This window comes from Tinamus guttatus, unplaced genomic scaffold (assembly GCF_059628265.1).
Source record: "Tinamus guttatus ecotype Peru unplaced genomic scaffold, ASM5962826v1 Tinamus_guttatus_pri_ptg000315l, whole genome shotgun sequence".
Lineage (NCBI taxonomy): Eukaryota > Metazoa > Chordata > Aves > Tinamiformes > Tinamidae > Tinamus > Tinamus guttatus.
The window spans coordinates 1,504,846-1,524,294 of record NW_028288849.1 but is presented as its reverse complement, the minus strand read 5'-3'; the positions used below and the strand labels follow the sequence as shown (position 1 = coordinate 1,524,294).

General features: G+C 39.4%; 1 protein-coding gene across 1 annotated transcript in view; it reads right to left on the bottom strand.

The window, feature by feature from the left end:
* SEMA5A (semaphorin 5A) overlaps nucleotides 1-18,946 on the bottom strand; it is a 179,983-nt gene extending 161,037 nt beyond the window's left edge. Inside the window, exons 1-2 of the mRNA XM_088528915.1 lie at nucleotides 18,791-18,946; nucleotides 15,652-15,850 (exon numbers count right to left, since the gene is read on the bottom strand). Of these exons, the coding sequence (XP_088385041.1) occupies nucleotides 15,652-15,784 (133 nt within the window). The 5' untranslated portion in view covers nucleotides 15,785-15,850; nucleotides 18,791-18,946. The remainder of the gene's footprint in view (nucleotides 1-15,651; nucleotides 15,851-18,790) is intronic.
* Nucleotides 18,947-19,449: the final 503 nt, after the last annotated feature.

The window sequence follows — 19,449 nt, the reverse complement described above, 5'->3', positions numbered from 1 at the left end:
GAAAGAGGCGAATAGAAGGATCAAAGGTGCACACGTTGTGACAGCCATTTGGTACATGCTGACAACACCAACCTCTCTAAGAGGGCCACTGCCCTGTAGTTTTTGACATTGTGATTGCCACTGATGGCTCAGGTTGCCCAAGAGGACGCCCTATTAAGTCCTAGTTTTACGCTCACTTGAATATTTTCCCTTGCAAATGTCTGGATTGAAATAATCCACATCTGGTGCTTGTTTCAGGGTGATTTGTTCTTAATTCAAATATTTAAGTTTTAGCACAAATAGATTATTCGTTTCCAAGGAGAAGACCAAGGTGAAAAACATTATTTTGTGTCAGAAACATATTCAGCAACTCCTGAGACCCCTCAGACGTGCTGTGCAGAAGCTGCAGCAGCAGTTGCTTTGGGAGAACAGACGGACCCTTGCAGTGCAACCACACGGGTGTCAGAAAAGCAACGTCTGCACTTTTAACAACAGCCTGTGTGGATGTGGGCAATCCCAGGCCTGGGATGCCTGTCTGTGCATGCTCAGCAGAGTCTGGTAGCTGTGTTCACTGTTAGCTCCCCTAGCTGTAAATTCCCCACCATTACCGGGAGAGGCTGGAAAGGGTCCGCTGGGTCAAGGCACAACCAGACTAGGGAGCCAGAGGGTCACGAGGACCTGCTGAGAAACCTCTCTGAAATCAGATCCCCTCTCCTCCTACAAAACATGAATTGTGTGTGCTTGGCTGGATTTGGTACTGGTCTTGCTTGGGATCAAGAGCAAACAGGTTCAGAGAGGACAAAGGGCAGCAAGAGCAACTGTTATTCTTTGCCGCAAACACTCTGAAATAGCCAACTCTGCCTCCTATGGTGGCATTGCAAGGCTCACAACAGTAAGATAGTAGGGGATGAAGTTACACCTTTTGTGACATTTCTTAAAGGAAAATATCTTCTAAAAAGCAAGAAAAAAAAGCACATCCAAACAAAACCCTACTTAAAGTGTAAGAGTAAAGTATATTGGTGAAATTCTGTTTCCAGTTACACTACTAAAAAGTAACTAAATTAATAGAATAATTTCAGATTTATTACTATCTAGACGGTAAAATATAGCTGAAGAGCTGTAAACAAAACATGATCATTCAGTTTTGGTAAGAATTATCTCCTTAGAGTCAGAAATGAATAAGAAGCTATTAAAGGTCTATCAAACATTTTTCTTTGATTTAAAACTCAAGGTTACGTAATAACAGCTTCACTTAATTAACAGTTTTCTGGCAGATGCAATATGATGTGCTTTATACGATAACACAGCTATAGATTTTATATACTGCACAAGGTCCCAAAGTAAATGTGCAAGTTAATTTTGCAACCTGCTGATATGTAGCCTAATTGTACAGCCTGCTGATCCCAGCAAAGCAGATGACAAACTGCCCCAGTCCCCCTGCTTTCCTGCTGCAGCTCTCCTGGTGCTGGTGTCCCCCTCCTCTATCCCTGCTCCCAGTTACTGTAACGCACTCAAACACTTTCCATCACCTCTCTCTCCTTACTGTTGATAGTGGAGACACTTACTCAGGCACAGCTTCATTCTGGCGGAGGTTTTGGGGTATGTTTTCATTTGAAGTCAAGCTAGTATCATTTTGAAGGCATCAGCCTCGGACTTTAAGCTCTCCATGCAAAAGCATTATTGCTGCATATATGCAATCGTGACAGCAAGTGGAGCCCAACCTGGGCCCTTTTAATACAACCACTATGCATATCAATCAGTTATCAGTAAATAAAGAAAAAGCATTAATATACAAGTAAAATCTGCTACAAGTCAAAAGCATTCCTGAATTAAAACGCATGTTTTCTGATGGACTTAAGAGATACGAATATTGAAAGAGCTGGAGATTCTGAGAAAGCTGCAGCTCTCATTTCACATGCTGTGAATCACAGAGTTATTTCAGGGTCTGGTTGACTTTTTTCTTTTCATCAGCTTATTTTTAATGGGAAACAAAAGTTTGTCATGGTTCATAAAGCTATGGCAAAGCAAACACAGGGAAGCCCACTCCCCTTGCCATAAAGGTCAGGAGAGTCTCCCAGAGAGCTTTATAGGCAAACGAGGTTAATGATCAAAGCTGGACGGAGGACAACATTAGACACTTGTTCAAATGATGAAAGTCCAGAAAGTTGTCTCAATCTTACTCTACAATTAATGTCTACCTAACAGGCCATGGCTCGTTTGGCTCACATTTGCCGAGGACTGCTGACCTCTACATTTCTTTGTAAGTGAAACAAAGTTGTCTCTCAACTGGCTGGTTTCATCATTCAGCCCTTCAAAGATAAGTAAACAGAAAAACAATTTGACAGAACACCAGCACAAATAGAGTAGTATGTTTAGAGATGAGCGCTGAAGTGATCTGACATGGTGAAGAACAAAGTTAAAGATGGGTATAAGGAGCTCCCATCTGCATTTAAAAATTAACAGAGATACTAAAACTTTCAGCAGTGCTTGCACGTAGATATAAAGCGACTCATGCCATGGTGTCCTTTTGTGCAAATAGTGACCACAAAGTTAAACCATATGGGCAGCCCCATCTTCTTGGGGGAACTGCTAGCAGAGAAATGCTACTGTTTAAAATTACCAGCTTTGCAATATTAGCAGATGTCTCTGGGTGGCATCGGTACCACAAATTCACTAAGCTGAGCAGAGGAAAACTAAAGCATTCTAGCACATGCAAAAGGGATTTTATAATCAAAAGTACCAAATCTAAGGACAAAACAATAATTTCAGCCTTCCTAAAGTTGTGTAACAATTTTAGCGTTGTTCAGCTCTTTTATTCCTGCGATACTCATGTTACTCATGGGTTATCTTCAAAGGCAAAAGACGAGGCAGAAGTGTATGCTGTGATTCACTGAGCCCATTACATCAGCTCTGGTGCCAGCCTCACTAACCCCAGCTACTGAGCTCGCTGAAGATGTTGTGAAGGGCTTCCGTGCATCACTGGTATCACTATGAATGCAATTGTTAATTTTTTCTTTGAAGCTTCCCAGTATCACATAAATATTGCCATGAATCAGAAATTTGCTCAAAACAACTTCATACAAACAGCCACTTCTCTGTGCTAGAAAAAAAAAAGAAAAAGAAAAAAAAAGAAAAAAAGAGAAAAAAAGAGAGAGAAAGGCAGGCATCTGAGAGTGTATTTTGTTTCTGCAATCAACTTTTTCTCTATGTGCTTTCTTTTTTGTATTTCCTTTTACCAGTCGTCTTTTCTACCCCTTGCAGTGCAAGTCATTGACTCCCAGCGAAAGGAGAAAGGTATCACAGCTAGAGGGAACAGCGGAAACATGAGCAAATACTGTCCAAAAAGAACGAACTCCCTCAAGAAAATCCAGCCAAAGAATGACTGTATCTTCTCTAAAAATAAGGTTTTCACCCCTACTTATCCAAAAGGGGCTGAGGCTGCAGTACCATGCAACTCCACTGCAGTCAACGTGTTCTTCTTCACAAAGAATAAACTCACACAAGAACAAGTCACTCTTTATACAGCTCTACTTTTTTGGACTAACCCTGTTCTCTACATATCTAAGCTTGTGTTGCAAAGCAAGTCAGAAAGGGGTTTCATGGAGGAAACTTTACAAGTGCCTTTTCAAGCAAATTTTTAAAAACTAACTCCATTTAAATGTAGCAAACACAGCAAATACTTTTCTATTTCTCTCACACACATACATAGCACATATGTACTCAACCAAGGATGAGCTGCAGTCCATGAACGTGCGCCTGGTTCCTTTTTCATGATTTTTTAGTTTAACAAAGGGACGCAAGCTACTGCATTAATCAAAAGGACAAAAAAAGAAGATGGTAACTATCTAACTCTTTAAAACTCTAGAGAGAAAGTGATTAGAGGGGAAAAAAAAAAAAAAAGTGAAGTTGGAACAGGGTTGTATATCCACTCTTTTGTATATGTGGTACAAACCTTTAAGGTTGCATATATGGTATAAGCCTGTGAAGGCTAAGGAGGATCAAATCCAGGATGTAACTCAGATCTATCAAGTTGTGCCAGCAGAAGTCTCTGTCTGATAGTGAAGACTGAGTATACAAGAAAGAGTGGACAGAGATACTTGTAGAAAAGTACAATCTCGATCACAGTAAAGGGGCAACAGCTTACAAAATTTTATGGTTTTCTCTAAAAATAAAAAATAATAATAATAAAAAGATTTGGACAGGTAAGTACATCTTCAGTATGGCATGTAGCCATTCAGTTATTGCATGTAGCTTGCTCCATATAGAACGCATTTAAACTGTGGCTTAACGCTTGCACCATTGGCTTTAATAATGCAGAATAGAGTCCTGTGCATTTCCCCTGTAACTGGGAAACTAAAGAACCTGTATTTATAGCAGCTAATTCACAACATTTAATAAAGTTTATTAAGAACATCTGTTATTAAAATTAAGAAGATTCTTTGATCTAGATAATATGTTGAAGTAGACAACATTCTAGTGCTTAACCAGCAAAAGAAAACCATGCAGTTTCTCAAACAGGCATCCAGGAAGAAGCAAAAAATGAAATATATATTTTTTTTCCCCGCTCCAAGGAGGGGGGAACAAAAAAGACTACTTTTTATGCAAAGTTAGCTAATGCAATCCAATCCTGCATAAAAGAACCTGCAGGAGTTACTGTTTTGCCCACTAAGATTAAATCAGCAACCACAAACTAAAAGATTCCTCCTTTATGTCTTACAATGCTACATTTACAAACATGGAAACAAGTCAGATCTACATCTGCAGATCAAAGCTTATCTTTCTTTATAGGAGAAAAAAAGTCATGCAGAGAACAACCCCCCAAACTATGGCTTCCTTTCAAAACCCAGGAGTTTCCTGGAGCTTCCTTCAGCTCACCGAGCAGCTGCCTTCCTTACACTATCCAACACAACCTACTCAGTTCCTGCAGCCTGCCAAAGAGGACTCAGGAAAAAAAGCACAGCAATAAGAAGGCACTTCTTGCCTTATCTAGAGGCTTTACCCACTTCCAGAGCTCCTTGCCACTTTAAATCATCTACAATAAAACCAATCCCCAGAGCATAAACCTCTATAAACTACCAACCAGTAAATTCACCACCTGCTTATTGGACTTTTGTTTATTAAACAACCATTATCAGCGAGAGGGCAATTTCAGAGGTAATGAGGCAGGGCTATAAGTAGTTTATTATTAATGAGAGAAAATAGAAGATAAAGTATACTTAAAGTATGTTTCTTCACTTTAAACAAGCTCTGTATCACAGAAGAACTTGTGTTTTTAAGCCTGCCTTAAATTTACTGCCTTGTACCCTCCTCCTCATGTTTTATCTTGCTTGCCTCCTTATTCCCAACAATCTGCTCACAGCGAGGCAGGAGCAATTGCCCTGCCTTGTTCCTTGACCTGTTTTGCGCAGTTTGCTCCAGCCTCCAAAGTCTCAAGGTCTAGGATCCAGCTCACATTCCTCTTCTCTTGTCCCAGCAGAGCTTCTGCCCCCACCAGCAGTACCTATTTCTGTGCTTTTATGGCCACACATGTGTCTGTACCGGGATAATTAAAGGGAATTTGGGTTCTGACTGTCTGTGCCCTCAGGGAGAAGACAGCAACATCTGCTACGGTGACGACTTACGCTTTTTTCTGTTTTTGTTTTTAATACGGACTTGGAGTTGTTTATGTTTTGTTGTCCAGAAACACACACGTTGCATACAAATGTGAGGGAAAAAGGATGAACTCCCACCTAGATGAAAGAGGTTTTTGGCATTACAAGCAGAGGTTTTATACACTTAGAAATAGTGAGGAGCTCTACAAAACTCGAGCAATGACAAAGTATCACCCACAATACCCAATTAGAGCCCTTTGGAGTTTTCTTTTTCTCTCATGTACAGAAACAGCAGGAAATTGAGCCTCAGATCACTCCACAGCCCTTAAAGATATTAGCTATGTTTTACAACAGCTAAAGTTGCCAACAGTTGTGCTGAAACACTACCAGTTGCCCAACCTGGTAGCTATATTTTAAATAATAATTCTAAAGATTTGCACTCTGTCAGATAAGACAAACATTGAATCAGGATTTTCAAATCGCAGTTCATTTTAAAGCAAAAAGCTTACCACTATTTACTAACCACCCAAAATATGAATCACTAACAATACCACACAGGCAGGCACCTTAAATATATATATATATATATATATATATATATATATATATATATAAAATAATTATAATAATTAAAAGTTAATGTAAAAGGAGAAGTGATGGTAAAATGGGTGCATCTGTTTTTAGAGCTAAGATCCTAAGATCCAAGTTTTCTCCCCCAGTTCATTTAAATGCAGGACTGAATTGTGAACTTTCTACTTGCAGATTGCCCATGACCCTGCCTCCATTACTTTACTGTGTATTTTCACTCTCCTCATTTTCATTTTGCAACAAAAAAATTTATAATATATATCAGCCTGAATGACATGACCCTGAGATAAATGCAAGCCCATTGCTGCAGAAACACTGTGGGGGATTGCAGCCTGCTCCCTGACTCTTCAGCTCCTGGTGGGAACCAGTTCCAAACTGCTGTCCTCCTAGCAGTCAATAAACTTTTTTTTTTTTTTTCTCTTGAAGCTGCCAGGGGCAGATTTAGTAATCCTCACTTTTACTGAACTGCATAGACACAAGGCCGTTGTATAGATAGGTGCAACGGAGTCAGCTCTGCCAGAGTTCACAGCTACAATGAGTCCTCTCTACACCAGCAGGGCAGCTACTTCTGTATACTCGTAGTGCTTCTGTTTTAGTATCCCACTTGCACCAGCCGTTGGTTCAAGGTGGCCCAAAGAAAGGGATAAAACTCATTCAGCAGACATCAGAAGTACTATCAAGTCTTAGCAGGATGTCTCAGTCCCAACTTTACCCACACTGGAGAAAGATGTGCTTTTCCTTGGGGGAGGTTCTGCTAACTACTACTCCAAAGCAGGCAAAAAGGGCACCTTGACACCTCCAGCAGCACAGGTTACATTTTCCTCCAGCCAAGCATAGGCTCTCCTGGCAATTACTAGTTTTAGTATCCTACACTGTCACTACTCCAATTCCCAAAACTGACACAGAGGTCAGTCACATAGGAGACTATGCAAAACTAACACCCTTAGCCACCATGCCCTCTCTTCACAGGAACACGGTCTTCCACATTTTGCTATTAAAAGGGGCTTGGCAACTGCCCTTCAGATTTATTTGAAAGAAATCATCATCTGTGGTTAGGGGAAAATTGGTCTAAACAGAGGATGTTTCATGAAGAAACCTGCTCAGTTTTTACCTATTTATTATGAGGAAGAGGAGAAGCATAAAGGCAACAGTCTAAAGCAAGTTGGAAAAAATCTGATCCAATAAGTAAGATCTTGTTTCTCCAACTCACCTTGCCTTGCCATGACACATTTTTATTTATGCTGTCATGACAAACTAAACTTCTTTACTTACATTGTTTTAACCTCGTGAAACTTCTTGATTCTATCAAATCTATCTAAGACTTACAGCTCTTGGAATGTCTTGTTCAATGCAAAAATAAATAAAGAGCAAAAAAGTAAGTCACACTGTAATACAAAGTGCAGAGGCAAAGCCTGACAGACTCTCGGTAAGAGCTTGGAGCTAGGATTTCAAAGCGGAATAACCCCACCTCCATGCCCCAAAACATATGCATACACCCCGGGGGAGAGGTAGAATGAGGAAGAAACCCACAACCTCACAAACAATAAGACAGTAATTTTTCAAGAATTATTTTTATAGTAAAGGGCACTATAAAGTTCCAGAGGTTTATGATTATTAACTACTTATTATTAACTTAACTAACTAATTACCAACTACTTCAGTAGTCACTTCACTCTGGAGCTGAATGTAAAATGGTGAGCTCCTAATCCTCAGAAATGGTGAAGAGCTGCCTTGTCTTTTCATCTGGAAAGTCATCATAGCAAAACCTCAATCAAGTAGCAGGAAAGCGGTTAGCTTTGGACAAGTCCAAATGTGAGAAATTGCCATGTAACACCCTCGTATCCTCCATGTTGAGCCACCCAGGCAAAAATCGGCTGCTATCGAGCACCCCACAGCCCTGCCAACAGCAAGCGAGTGCTGCTAATGGAAGCAGGACAGAGAGCATCTCAAAGGTGCTCTGCAGCAGCACTGACTACGCTCAACTTGCCCTCAGGGTCCTGCATGAACACACATTTATAATTACCTTTTCCTTTTGTTTCTCTGGTGAGAAAAGGGAAAAATTTAAAAAAAAATAAAGAGAAAAAAAAGTTTTTTCTCTACACCCGTATAATTGCTGGAAACTGCAGAGCTCCAGGCAAGGCAAAAGGATGGGCCAAGGATGCCCTCAAATATCTTCACTGATACAGTAGCCAACTACATTCAAGGGACAAGTGGTGAAGACAGTAGGCACCACACAGGGCAAGAGACACCCCATCAAACTAGTCAAAACACTGTGTGGAATGGAAAAAAGGAGGCCTGTATGAGTCAGTGGGAAAACCAGAATCAGCCTTTGCAGTAACTGGTCACTACCATGTTTAAAAATACCAAATAGCCCTGCATCAACAGGCTGCAATTACTTCCACAGGAGAGTAATGGCGAGGCAAGGCGAGAGCTCAGGCTTTCTTCTAATTATTTGTTCGATGTTAACTCAGCCATCTACGTGCTGCCCTTCTTTAGGGAAGAAAAGTTGGCGCTGGACATACTGCAACGTAGTCCCTGAAGAGGGTGAAGAAACAAATTCATATGAGCCAAAGTAGCATATCCAACCCTGACAACCATCCAAAGACAGGATACAGAGTTCCTTAACCATCTTTAAAAATATTTTTGATGTATATATATATATATATATATATATATACACACACATATGTATAATATACATGTGTATACACACACACCCCACTTGGTAGAAAAAGTAAATACAAATGGAGAAACTTCAACCAATAGTGTGTCATATTCTCTTTAAACACATCAGAAGTTCTAGAAAAAAGAAGACCTCAGCTGTTTAGGAGCATTATTTAGGGGTAGCAGAGTTGCCCCTTTAACATACCACGGTTTAAACCTTTGCAACCTTTCAGCAAAAAGGCCCATCTCCATTAAAAATGTATATCCTTGCAAGAAAAATCAAATTCTAACTCTATCTGACTGCTGCGTGTAGATAACTGAAAGCTGTAGCAGACCTTCGCTTTCTGTCTCTTCTCCAAGAAGCATGAAATTCCTCATGAGCCATTAATATTAACATATTAAGGCACACAGCAAAGGAACCGGCCATATACAGATATGTATATTAAAAGATATAAGTGGAGAAAGAATCAATTTCTCTGTTAAGAAGGGCTGGTCCCAGACAGAGTAGTGTAAGTAATCTCATAGCCCTGTAGTCTGGGCAAACCCACACTGCAATATCTAGTGAGCAACTCTTCTACACCCATGAATCATCTTTATTTAAGAAAAACAACACCAAGAAGGATAGGGAGTGGAAAGCAGCACACCTCAATCCCACTGCTGAAGTTAGCAGGAGGTCTTTAAAATGTATTTTTGAATAGCAGAAGAAAGGAAGGGGGTGGGGAAAGACAACAAAAAAAATGGATAGGTTAGGAGCCTGCTACTCATTTAAACAGTAGTTTGTAACCAGACTGGGAGAAAGAGGAGAATGCAAACAAAAACAAGTTCATACAGCACGTAGCTTTTCTTCCTGCAGCCCACAAGCTATTTCCTCTTGGCAGGCATTAAGTGCATGTGCGCCACATACTATTTTGTGTGATAAAAGGAGAAGCGAGATGTACTGACTCTATATTACTTAGACAAACACCAAGTGAGGGAATTCTACAGCGGTCGGACAGTAAGGTTAAGAACATATATTTTGCAGGTTTCCTGAACCAAGAAATCAAAAAATAACTAGGCTATTTTTCTCTTCTGGTTAACCTCAAGTAGAAATGAAGGGTTTACTTTTGCTTCTTCTATGGATTGAGACTTCATGTTATTTTGAGATGTTTATTCAGCAGATAACCTCTGCACAGCACAACATGTATTTAAAATATCGCTAAATACAATTTCTAAAATTACATCAACCACATTTCTCTTGCTGAGATAGCACTGTCTTAAATCCTGTTTACTTTATGAGAGTTTAAAAGAATGGGATTTGCCTCTGAACAGATGATCTCTATAACCTGGACATGAAACAACATGCAGTCGAGTACAAAATTGCCACAATTGCCTTTTTTTTTTCTTTTTATAGAAAAGCCTAAGAAATTAGATCTTATGCAGTTGAAATGCAGAAAAGCCAATATGAACAATTTCACCCCAGAAACTGGAGCTGGATAATATTTTTCCAGCTTATTTTTGCCCTCTGTCACTAATGAATGCAAATGCGACCCTGTATTCCAGAACTGTTAAAATTCACACCACAAATCTATCAGCAGCACACGTTGCGTCTCTTACTACACACACTGCTCTGCCAGTGGAGCAGTCTTGTCACCGATTACTCTCCTATTTAAACTCAGTTCAAATTGTTTGAAGTGACTTAGCTAAGTTTGCCTGAAATAAAGCAGGAAATATACAGTGCCATCAACTGAACTGGAATGACAACCTGCAGAAAAAGACAGTGCTAAACATTTGGTATGGTCCTTCAGCTCTCCCTAATAGAAGGTGTCCATCTGAATTTGTGAATTTAATACACCTGAGAGAGATAGGTGTGTGTACAGGAAGGGGAACAAGGTGCCACTGCAACTACTTTTATGGATTTTATTCTTTTCTTTTTTTTTTTCTAATTGGAAATAAAATACCACCTCTCTCTCCATCATAGAGTTTCTGTAGAGTGGAAGGTTAAGAGCTTTGGAACTCATGGAAAGATTTAGACAAGCATTAGTCTACTGTTTCACTTTGTTTCTGCATAAGAATATACTTTGATAAACAGTTTTTGTTTTTTTTCCATAGACACCCATGTTATTTCTTTAAACACTGTCTGCATATGATTTACTCCTCACTTATCATACCCACAGGAAGCTTGTTTTCAATAGCCTTTTCTAACTAGTTATGTTAAACATGTCCCTTTAGTATATTAAGCAGGCACATTTTTTCCAAGAAACGAACAAGCTGGCCATCAATAAACCCCAATACACATTACACAGTTAACATTTCAGTTTCTCTATGGACACAGAAGCATAATCAGATGAAATAATATTTAATAAAAACTGTAATGCTCTATTTTTTGCCTTCTGCCAGCTTATTTCATGTCTTTTCCTAATTTATTTCAAGCATTTCAACTTTGTTTCCTTGTACCCAATCCCACAATATGCACAGGTTTTATAGCCTCTTGACTCCAGTGCGTCCATTTATTTTTTCCACTTACATATGTGAGGAATCTTGGGCACATGTGTGTAATACATGCAGACAGAATTTCAAAAAACAAAGAGCATACACATTTTCACGGGTGGAGGCAGGCACGCTTCTGGAAAGAGGGGACTCTTAAAAGGGGACTGCGCATCATCCAGGTTACTCCCACCACATAACACACTCCAAACTGCACAATGCAGGGGCTGATCCTCTCAAGCCGTCCTATACTTAGGGGCCTGCTTTTTATAAATCTGATTCCTGTAACAGCTCCCACCAATTTTAAACAACCAGAAAAGGAAGTTTCCAGCCTACCACTGAGACACAAAGTGCCTCCTTCTATTCTAGAAAAGGCTTAAGAGAATTTTACAGTTGAAACATGTTCATACCTAGAATAGGTTTCCCCATTTGTTCCTTTAGTTCCTGGGAGAGATGAAAGGCTCATGATATATTCATAATGTTAATTGCGCAGATGAACACCACCAGGATTATTAATACTGTGAATGTAAAACAACTACAGTGAAAGAGATTTTTAGGTCATAGAGAAAAACCACTGAATGTGCGTACATCTCCCCCACTTCTACCACTTCTTTTTCCTTTCCTCTTTGACTAGAAAACTGAATATTTGAATAAAATTTTGTAATTGGTGGGTGGGATTCTTGCTATTTGAAAGAGAAGATATATCAGAATCTTTCAGCTAAAGATGCTTAGTTGAGAAAAATCAGTGATAGAAATAGTACTTTCTACAAAAGTTAGCTTGACAGGATCAGCACGCAACGTTTTTGCAAGGTTTTGCTGGGCAGTGGGACAGACAGTAAGCTCTTTCAAAAGATATGCTCCCTTTCCATATTTCATCATGACAGGTCCTGGGGACTACTTTTTATTTGTTTTCTGCAGCTGTTCATCCATACGCTACAGCAGATTCTCACTCCATTAGCTTCATATAATAGTTTATAGTCCATCTACCGTGCATTCACATAGTCCTCCCAAAGGAAAACAGACCAAGTAAGTATATTGCTATTTTGGAAAAACTACAGAACCCAAACCTAAAAAGTAGCTTTAGTCAACTATAAATAAAACAAAAAAGTTTTTACGTCTGTAAAGTTTGGATTGGAGTTCACCAAAGCACTTACCACACAGTAACAATTATATTCAGCCTTGGTTAGTGCTCAACACCCCACTCAGCATTTAGCACTAGCAGATATGAAATTATTATAAGGTAAGTTTACCAAATGAGACATCTGTTTAGCAGTCAACTAACAAGTTTCTTAGTTGCCAAGGCTTGATTTTAGGAACCTGCATGGCTCCAGCAGCACTAATATTGCCAACAGCTATAGCATTCTCTAGGCATTAATAAAGGTATTAAATGCTGCAGGAGGAGCAGAGCAATCAGGAAGAGGACTGCTTAAACCCTAACAAAACCGTTTCACAGCAACATCATAAAACTCCTACAGCAGTACTCATTCATAAGTTCTTCCCACACATATGTCTTTTTCATACTTTGGTACCTCAACCAAAGAGCCAGTAGTCCATTTCTAACATACAGTTTCAAAGAAAAGCCTCTGTCCTACTCACCTTTTCCTTTGGTCTGTCATCATCTCCTCTTTTCCCTAGACTAGAGGCACTGCATTTATTAGTGAATTGCCACATGCCTACACCAGCTATGTTACCTAGCATTCACATATTATATGCTGCATTGCAATTTGTTTCTACGTGTATTTCTCTAAGATTTTCTGAAGGTTTCCTAAAGATTATTCTGTTGTATATGAGCTACAGTATGTCAGTTCATAAAGGCATGTCAGGGGTATGGATATGATTGATGAAACTTCTTCTGCAAAGGTCAACAAGGTGGTCTGATATTGAAAAATCAGAAATATAATATCAAAAATCTTACATCAACAGTCTGAAAATAAATGTTTCTACATATTTATGATTCTTATATGTATTAAAAAAATATTCTTTACATCCTAAACAGACTTCAATAAACTTTTGGGATCTTTTCAACAAAAGATAATCGTCAATCTTCACTGTAATGCTATCTGTGGCTGCACCAGAAGATACAATTGAAACAAGATGACAGAGAAAGTCTCTATCCCTATTCCATAGCAAATGATCCTTAGTATAACTAACTTGCAATTGGTTGGACACAACCAGAAATTAAACATGACAGGGAACAATAAAGAACTTAAAAGAAGGATTGTGCTAAATTCAAGCTTCTTTCCTAAACACTGACTGAAATTTATGAACAGTGTCAGATTCATAAACTAATTCATTTCTAATCCAATTCATTTCTAATCATCTTTCAGCATGCTGCTGTAGTAATGAGCCTCAATTATTTGCATTTCCAGTTACATACACAAAAAAAGATGCAATGAATGTTCAGTTTTTGAGCATGAATTATTAAGCAGTTAAGCAGCAGAATTTAAAACTTTACACTTTTTTTTTTACATGTTATGATAAAAATTATGTTCACTCTTTTTACAGACACAAATCTTTTAAACTGTAATGCTTCTTTTAAATTTCTGTACTAACTGGAAAACCCAATTTAAATAAATAAAAACTCAAATTAGTCATTAAATGCCTCAAGTTTTTGTGTAGTGCTTCCTCCAATTGGGAGGACCATCTGTGTCAATACTTAGGAAGACAAGCATATTTATTAAAATACTGGCCTCGCTAAACAGGGAACTCATGATGGAATTCCAGTGCAAAATCGGAGTATGCACAAGGTGGAAACAAGGACAGGCTACCAACAAGGAATTGTCTGGGCACATGAGAATGACATCAAGACAAGCCAGAATTCAACTAGAGTTGAGACTTGCAAAATGCATCACAGGTGACAAGAAGAGTTGTTAATAATACAGAAGAACTGGCCACTCTCTATCTCCACAAAGTTGCAGAGACTGGGGAAGGTTCCCAGTGACCGCAGGAAAATAAACATGGCAAGTACACGACATTCAGTCTCACCTCAGTTTCTGACAAGGTCATGGAGATAGTGTTCTTAGAATGCATCTTTATGGTCAAGCAAAGATGATGATGACTGGAAATAGTTGGGGATTTACCAAGGGTAAATCACATCTGACCAATCCATTTGCCTTATGTAATAAAATGACAGGATTCATTGATGAGAAGAGCAGTGGATGTCATTTCTCTTGATCCCAGTGAGATGTTCAACACTGTCTTCCAAAATATTTTGGTATGCAAGTTAGGATGTTATGGTCTGTTTGCACAAACGGACAACCAGATACATAAAAACCTGGCTGGAAGAATAACTGTTTCACGGGCTGTACACTCTACCTATATGTTGGTAAGAAGCAGAGTATCACAGAGATCAATCCTGGAACCTGTTCTGTTTAATGTCCTCATCAGTGACATGGAGGAGATGACACCACGGAGTGCACTGATGGGGATAGAGATGAGCTCTGTTGAAAGGACGTGGATGTCCAGGTAGACAGCAAGCTGAACATGAGACAGCAAGCATGAGTGTGGCCTTTCAGCAGAAAAAGTGAATGGCAACCTGGTCTGTATAACAGGAACATGGCCTGTCTAGGGAAACAGGATCAAGGGCAGAGAGTGTAAAATCACTAGAAGCAACTAAGATACTGCATCCAATTTTGGACTCACCACTACAAGAAGGGCATTCATATATTGAAGTGAGTTCAGTGGAGGGCCAGCAAAAAGGCTAATGCCTGAAGCACCTAAGGTACAAGGAGAGGCTGGAGGAACTGGACTTGTTCAGTCTGGAGAAGAGAAGGTGGTGAGGGGAAACTAACAGCAATTTCCAAAACCTATGAAGTTATCATGAAGATGAAAACAGTACATGACTCTTGTTCTTAGTATGCAAAGACAAGAGACAACAGGTCAAATTTGAAACACAAGGTTCAGATATAAAGAAAAAAACTTTTTCACCACAAGGACAGTCAAGCTGTGATTGTCCAGTCAGGTTGTACAGTCTCCATCCTTGGAGGTTCTCAAGAACAGATTGCATAAACCCAGGAACAGCCTTTTCTGATCTCACAGGTGGCTCTGTTGTAAGCATGAGGTTGGACTCATTGACCTCCTGAGGCTTTCTTCCAATCTGCCCTATCCCATTAGAGAATGATCCTAATTCTGTATTTTAATTGCAGAGGAAAACAAACAATTCATCTTCAACTGACATATTCAGCACCAGATTGTGAGTAAGCTTTGTAAACCTGTGTTTAACCTGTATGGAATATAATAAACATGATTATATAACATAACTGTATACAATATTTTTAATATTATTTTATAATATCAAGAGAAGTTCCTAGGAATGGGAAGAACTACATGAAAAAAAAAAAAAAAACACTTTTGCATTACTCCATACCTTTGTATGCAATAACTGGGTGCTCAGCTCTGTGGCAATGGGTGTCTTCTTTTGTTGTTGACTCCAGTATTCCTAACACCCCAAGTCCTGTCAGCAGCAGTGCAAGAAGGCAGCTTCCTTTCATGGTTGTCATGCTGTCCTCCACAGCAATCGTTTCTTCTAACTAGGCAGTCTTCTTGAACTCATGTGTGAAAACCACCTGGAGAATTCAAAGAAATCTGAATAGAGTAACTGCCACAGAAAGAGAAAAAAATAAATAAAAGGACAATACTTTATGTTTAAAACAAAAACAAATTGTCAAATTGTTATTTTCTCTCTATGTAGAACTTGACTTCTCAAAAGTGTGCTCCTACAATTTCTTCATAGGTTTACCAACAGCGATACACATTTGGAATGATTATTTCTGTCACCCAGCAGTACTGTTACTCATCTTTTTTTCTTAAAAAAAAAAAAAAAAAAAAAAAAAAAGGTTTCATTTTATAATTCCAATATACTGATGGGGGAAAGATCATATACCATAGCTATTATTATTATTTTAAAGCTATAGCTAGTGAAACAGTGCCTTTTAAAGTAAAATCTCCCCTGCTCAGTGAAGACTATTTAAAAGACTATGACCAAAGCATTGCTAAAAAAATAACATGTTCACAGTACTTGCTTTCTTTTTGACTATGCCATTTTTGCCATAGCTACTTTTACATAAGATACCTAAAGCTAAAGATGCACCTAGAAAAACAAAATCCTGCATTGACAGGAATTGTGACCTCAAAGAACAGTGGTAGACATATAGTTTCCACTATGAATACAGATTACACTCTTTCTGTAGAACATAACTGGGCTTCAGTCATCTGAAACTCCTTGTTAGCTTAACAACTGGAGAACACCTGTGAGCTTCTATCTACCTACCCCTACAATCAAAAAGGTTAATGGCCTGTTCAGTCCCACTCAAACTCCATGGAGACAGTCCTGGAGGAACCAGATCTCAGTCACACCACATTTGGGCAGTGAGAAACCTTACGAAATTCAACCATGCCAAGTGCAAGGTCCTGCACCTGGGGAGAAATAACCCCGGACACCAGTACAGGTTGGAGACTGACCTTCTGGAGGGCAGCTCTGCAGAGAAAGACCTGGGTGTCATGGTGGACAACAAGTTGACCATGAGGCAGCAGTGTGTCCTTGTTGCCAAGAAGGCCAATGGGATCCTGGGGTGCACTAAGAAGAGTGTCTCCAGCAGGTCGAGGGAGGTGATCCTGCCCCTCTGCTCAGCCCTAGTGAGGCCACATCTGGAGTATTGTGTCCAGTGCTGGGCTCCACAGTACAAGAGGGATGTGGAGCTGCTGGAGGGAGTCCAGCGCAGGGCTACAAGGATGATCAGGGGCCTGGAACATCTGCCCTATGAGGAGAGGCTGAGGGAGCTGGGCCTGTTCAGCCTGGAGAAGAGAAGGCTGAGAGGGGACCTGATCAGTGTCTATAAATGCCTCAAGGTGGGGAATGAGGAGGATGGTGCTGGCCTCTTTTCTGTGGTGGCCACTGACAGAACTAGAAGTAATGGCCACAAACTGAAACACCAAAAGTTTCACAGGAACTTAAGGATTTTTTTTTTTTTTTTTAAAAAACAGTGAGGGTGATGGAGCACTGGAACAGGTTGCCCAGAGAGGTTGTGGAATCTCCTTCTCTGGAGATCTTCAAAACCCACTTGGACGCAGTCCATGCTCTAGGTGCGTGTGCAGTAGGGTTGGACTAGATGATCTCTAGAGGTCCCCAATCTTAAAAATTCTATGTTCACAAAATGCTTGTTACTCTGGTCCCAAAGTGTCAGAGTAGGTTCCCCCCACCCAGAGTGGGGTGACACACTTGATGACAGGAGATCAAACCCACTGTAGTGCTGATTATGCTTGCACGTGGAGAAGGAATTTTCAGGGACTTCTAAAAAAGACAAGTTTTAACCTTCACTATCAATACTTGGACTGTATATAATAGAAAAAGTTCATCAGAAAATTCCAACCACCACACCTCTTCCATGCTCACTTGGATCCACTGTGAGTATTTAACTCCCTGTGACTATGAGGGAGGACAGGACTTGGTCTTTCATGTTACTGACCATTTCGCCAAAATAACAGCCTTACAGCTTGTATCCTCTGCATATCCACAAAGCACATTCAGCACAGAAGCAGCAGGGCAAAGCTCACCTCCATGCTCTTGACATACTTTCATTGTTACAGAAACAAGAGTTGTTGTCGTCCTGACATTTGCTTTATCCCTACCTGCTTGATGAAACCAACTGCCTATTGCAACCAAGTTCTAAGGCTGGAGAGACTTATTATTCTATTAAAATCTGAACACTTATCACCAAAAATAATAATTGTATTCATTCGGTACCAGAATAAAGTTGATGAAATCTCATCACACAACTTTCTGAAACATCCAATAACCAGACACTCGTTTTTGTAAGCAGCAAAGCATTCACAGTGCCAAAGCGATAGGGGATCCAATTAATTTTTCTTAGATTTACCAAAATAAACATTCCAAGTAGCAACAACCTAATAGTGTGACTGTTATAAGACATCACTGCCTTTTAGGAAAGGAAGACTGGAGACTTGAGGTAACTCAGCAATGGCAGAAATGTCATTTTGCAAATTAATGGAGCCATTCAGGAAAAAAATAATGAACTCATACATTTGATCTCACCAAATTGCACTATGCTGTTTAACAAGGTGGAAACTTTCTATTTATTTAAAGTTAACATCCTAAACCCAAACAAAGGACTGTTAATTAATAAATATTCACTCCACATAAGGCCAGTGGGTTTTAAAAGTTACATTTAAAAAGCAGCATAGGCAATAAAACATCACTCCATAACATTGCTCTATAGCAACTGCCTAGGCTAGTTATAGAAAGGACTGACATAAGAAGAACTGTTCCTCTCTTACCGCTCTATATATTCTGCCTCTAAAAGCTTTTCATCTAAGCACTGAACACATTTAATCCTTATTAATGCAAGCCAGAGCAAACAGATGATGGAGATAAATTTATGTACTGCTCGGATGTATTAATAGCCGAATTTGTTTCTCTGCTAAATTTGCTTATGTTTCAAAGGAAAAGGTGAGGGGGGTGCTTGTGGTCAATAAATGTAAGTTCCTACCTATTTAAGTGGTATGCCTTACGATGCCATGTTCCGATATGAATTTGTCCCTGAAAATTGCCTGTGGCTCCCAGCCCACAGTATCTGCTCATAGAAATTCTGGGCACTCATGTATATAGGGACATAAAGTTCCTGTTCCAATGTTTCCGCAGTTCATTTTCCGCAAGGATGATATTTCAAGCATTATGCACCATTCTCATCCAAATTCAACCAGTTTATGTGGCTATAGTAATAACCATTTGTTATAATATCATATGGATAGTACCAGTATATTACAGCCAAGTAGTTCTAATTCAGGTTTCCATAAGACTATTTACCTGTATTTAGGATGCACAATGAAGGACAAATACCACATCAGAGACTTTCAAAAGCTGTTTTTCTTGCACATAGTGCAGTACAGGCTATTCCAACACTTAGGAATACACTGAAGAAACAGAAATTTCTTTCTTTCAACTTTTAAAGTCTCAGAAAGATGTATAAATATATGAAAGTACTGAAAAAAATGAGCAGGAATGAAAGTAAATATTTGTCCTGGGAGCTCAGCATTCCTGAGCCACTCACTTTCACTGAGTGAAAATGAAGCATCACCTAGTCAGGCTCCTATATCCCAGCAAAATCTCAAGAAATAGATCTACCAAGCATGCACTAAAAATGGAGAT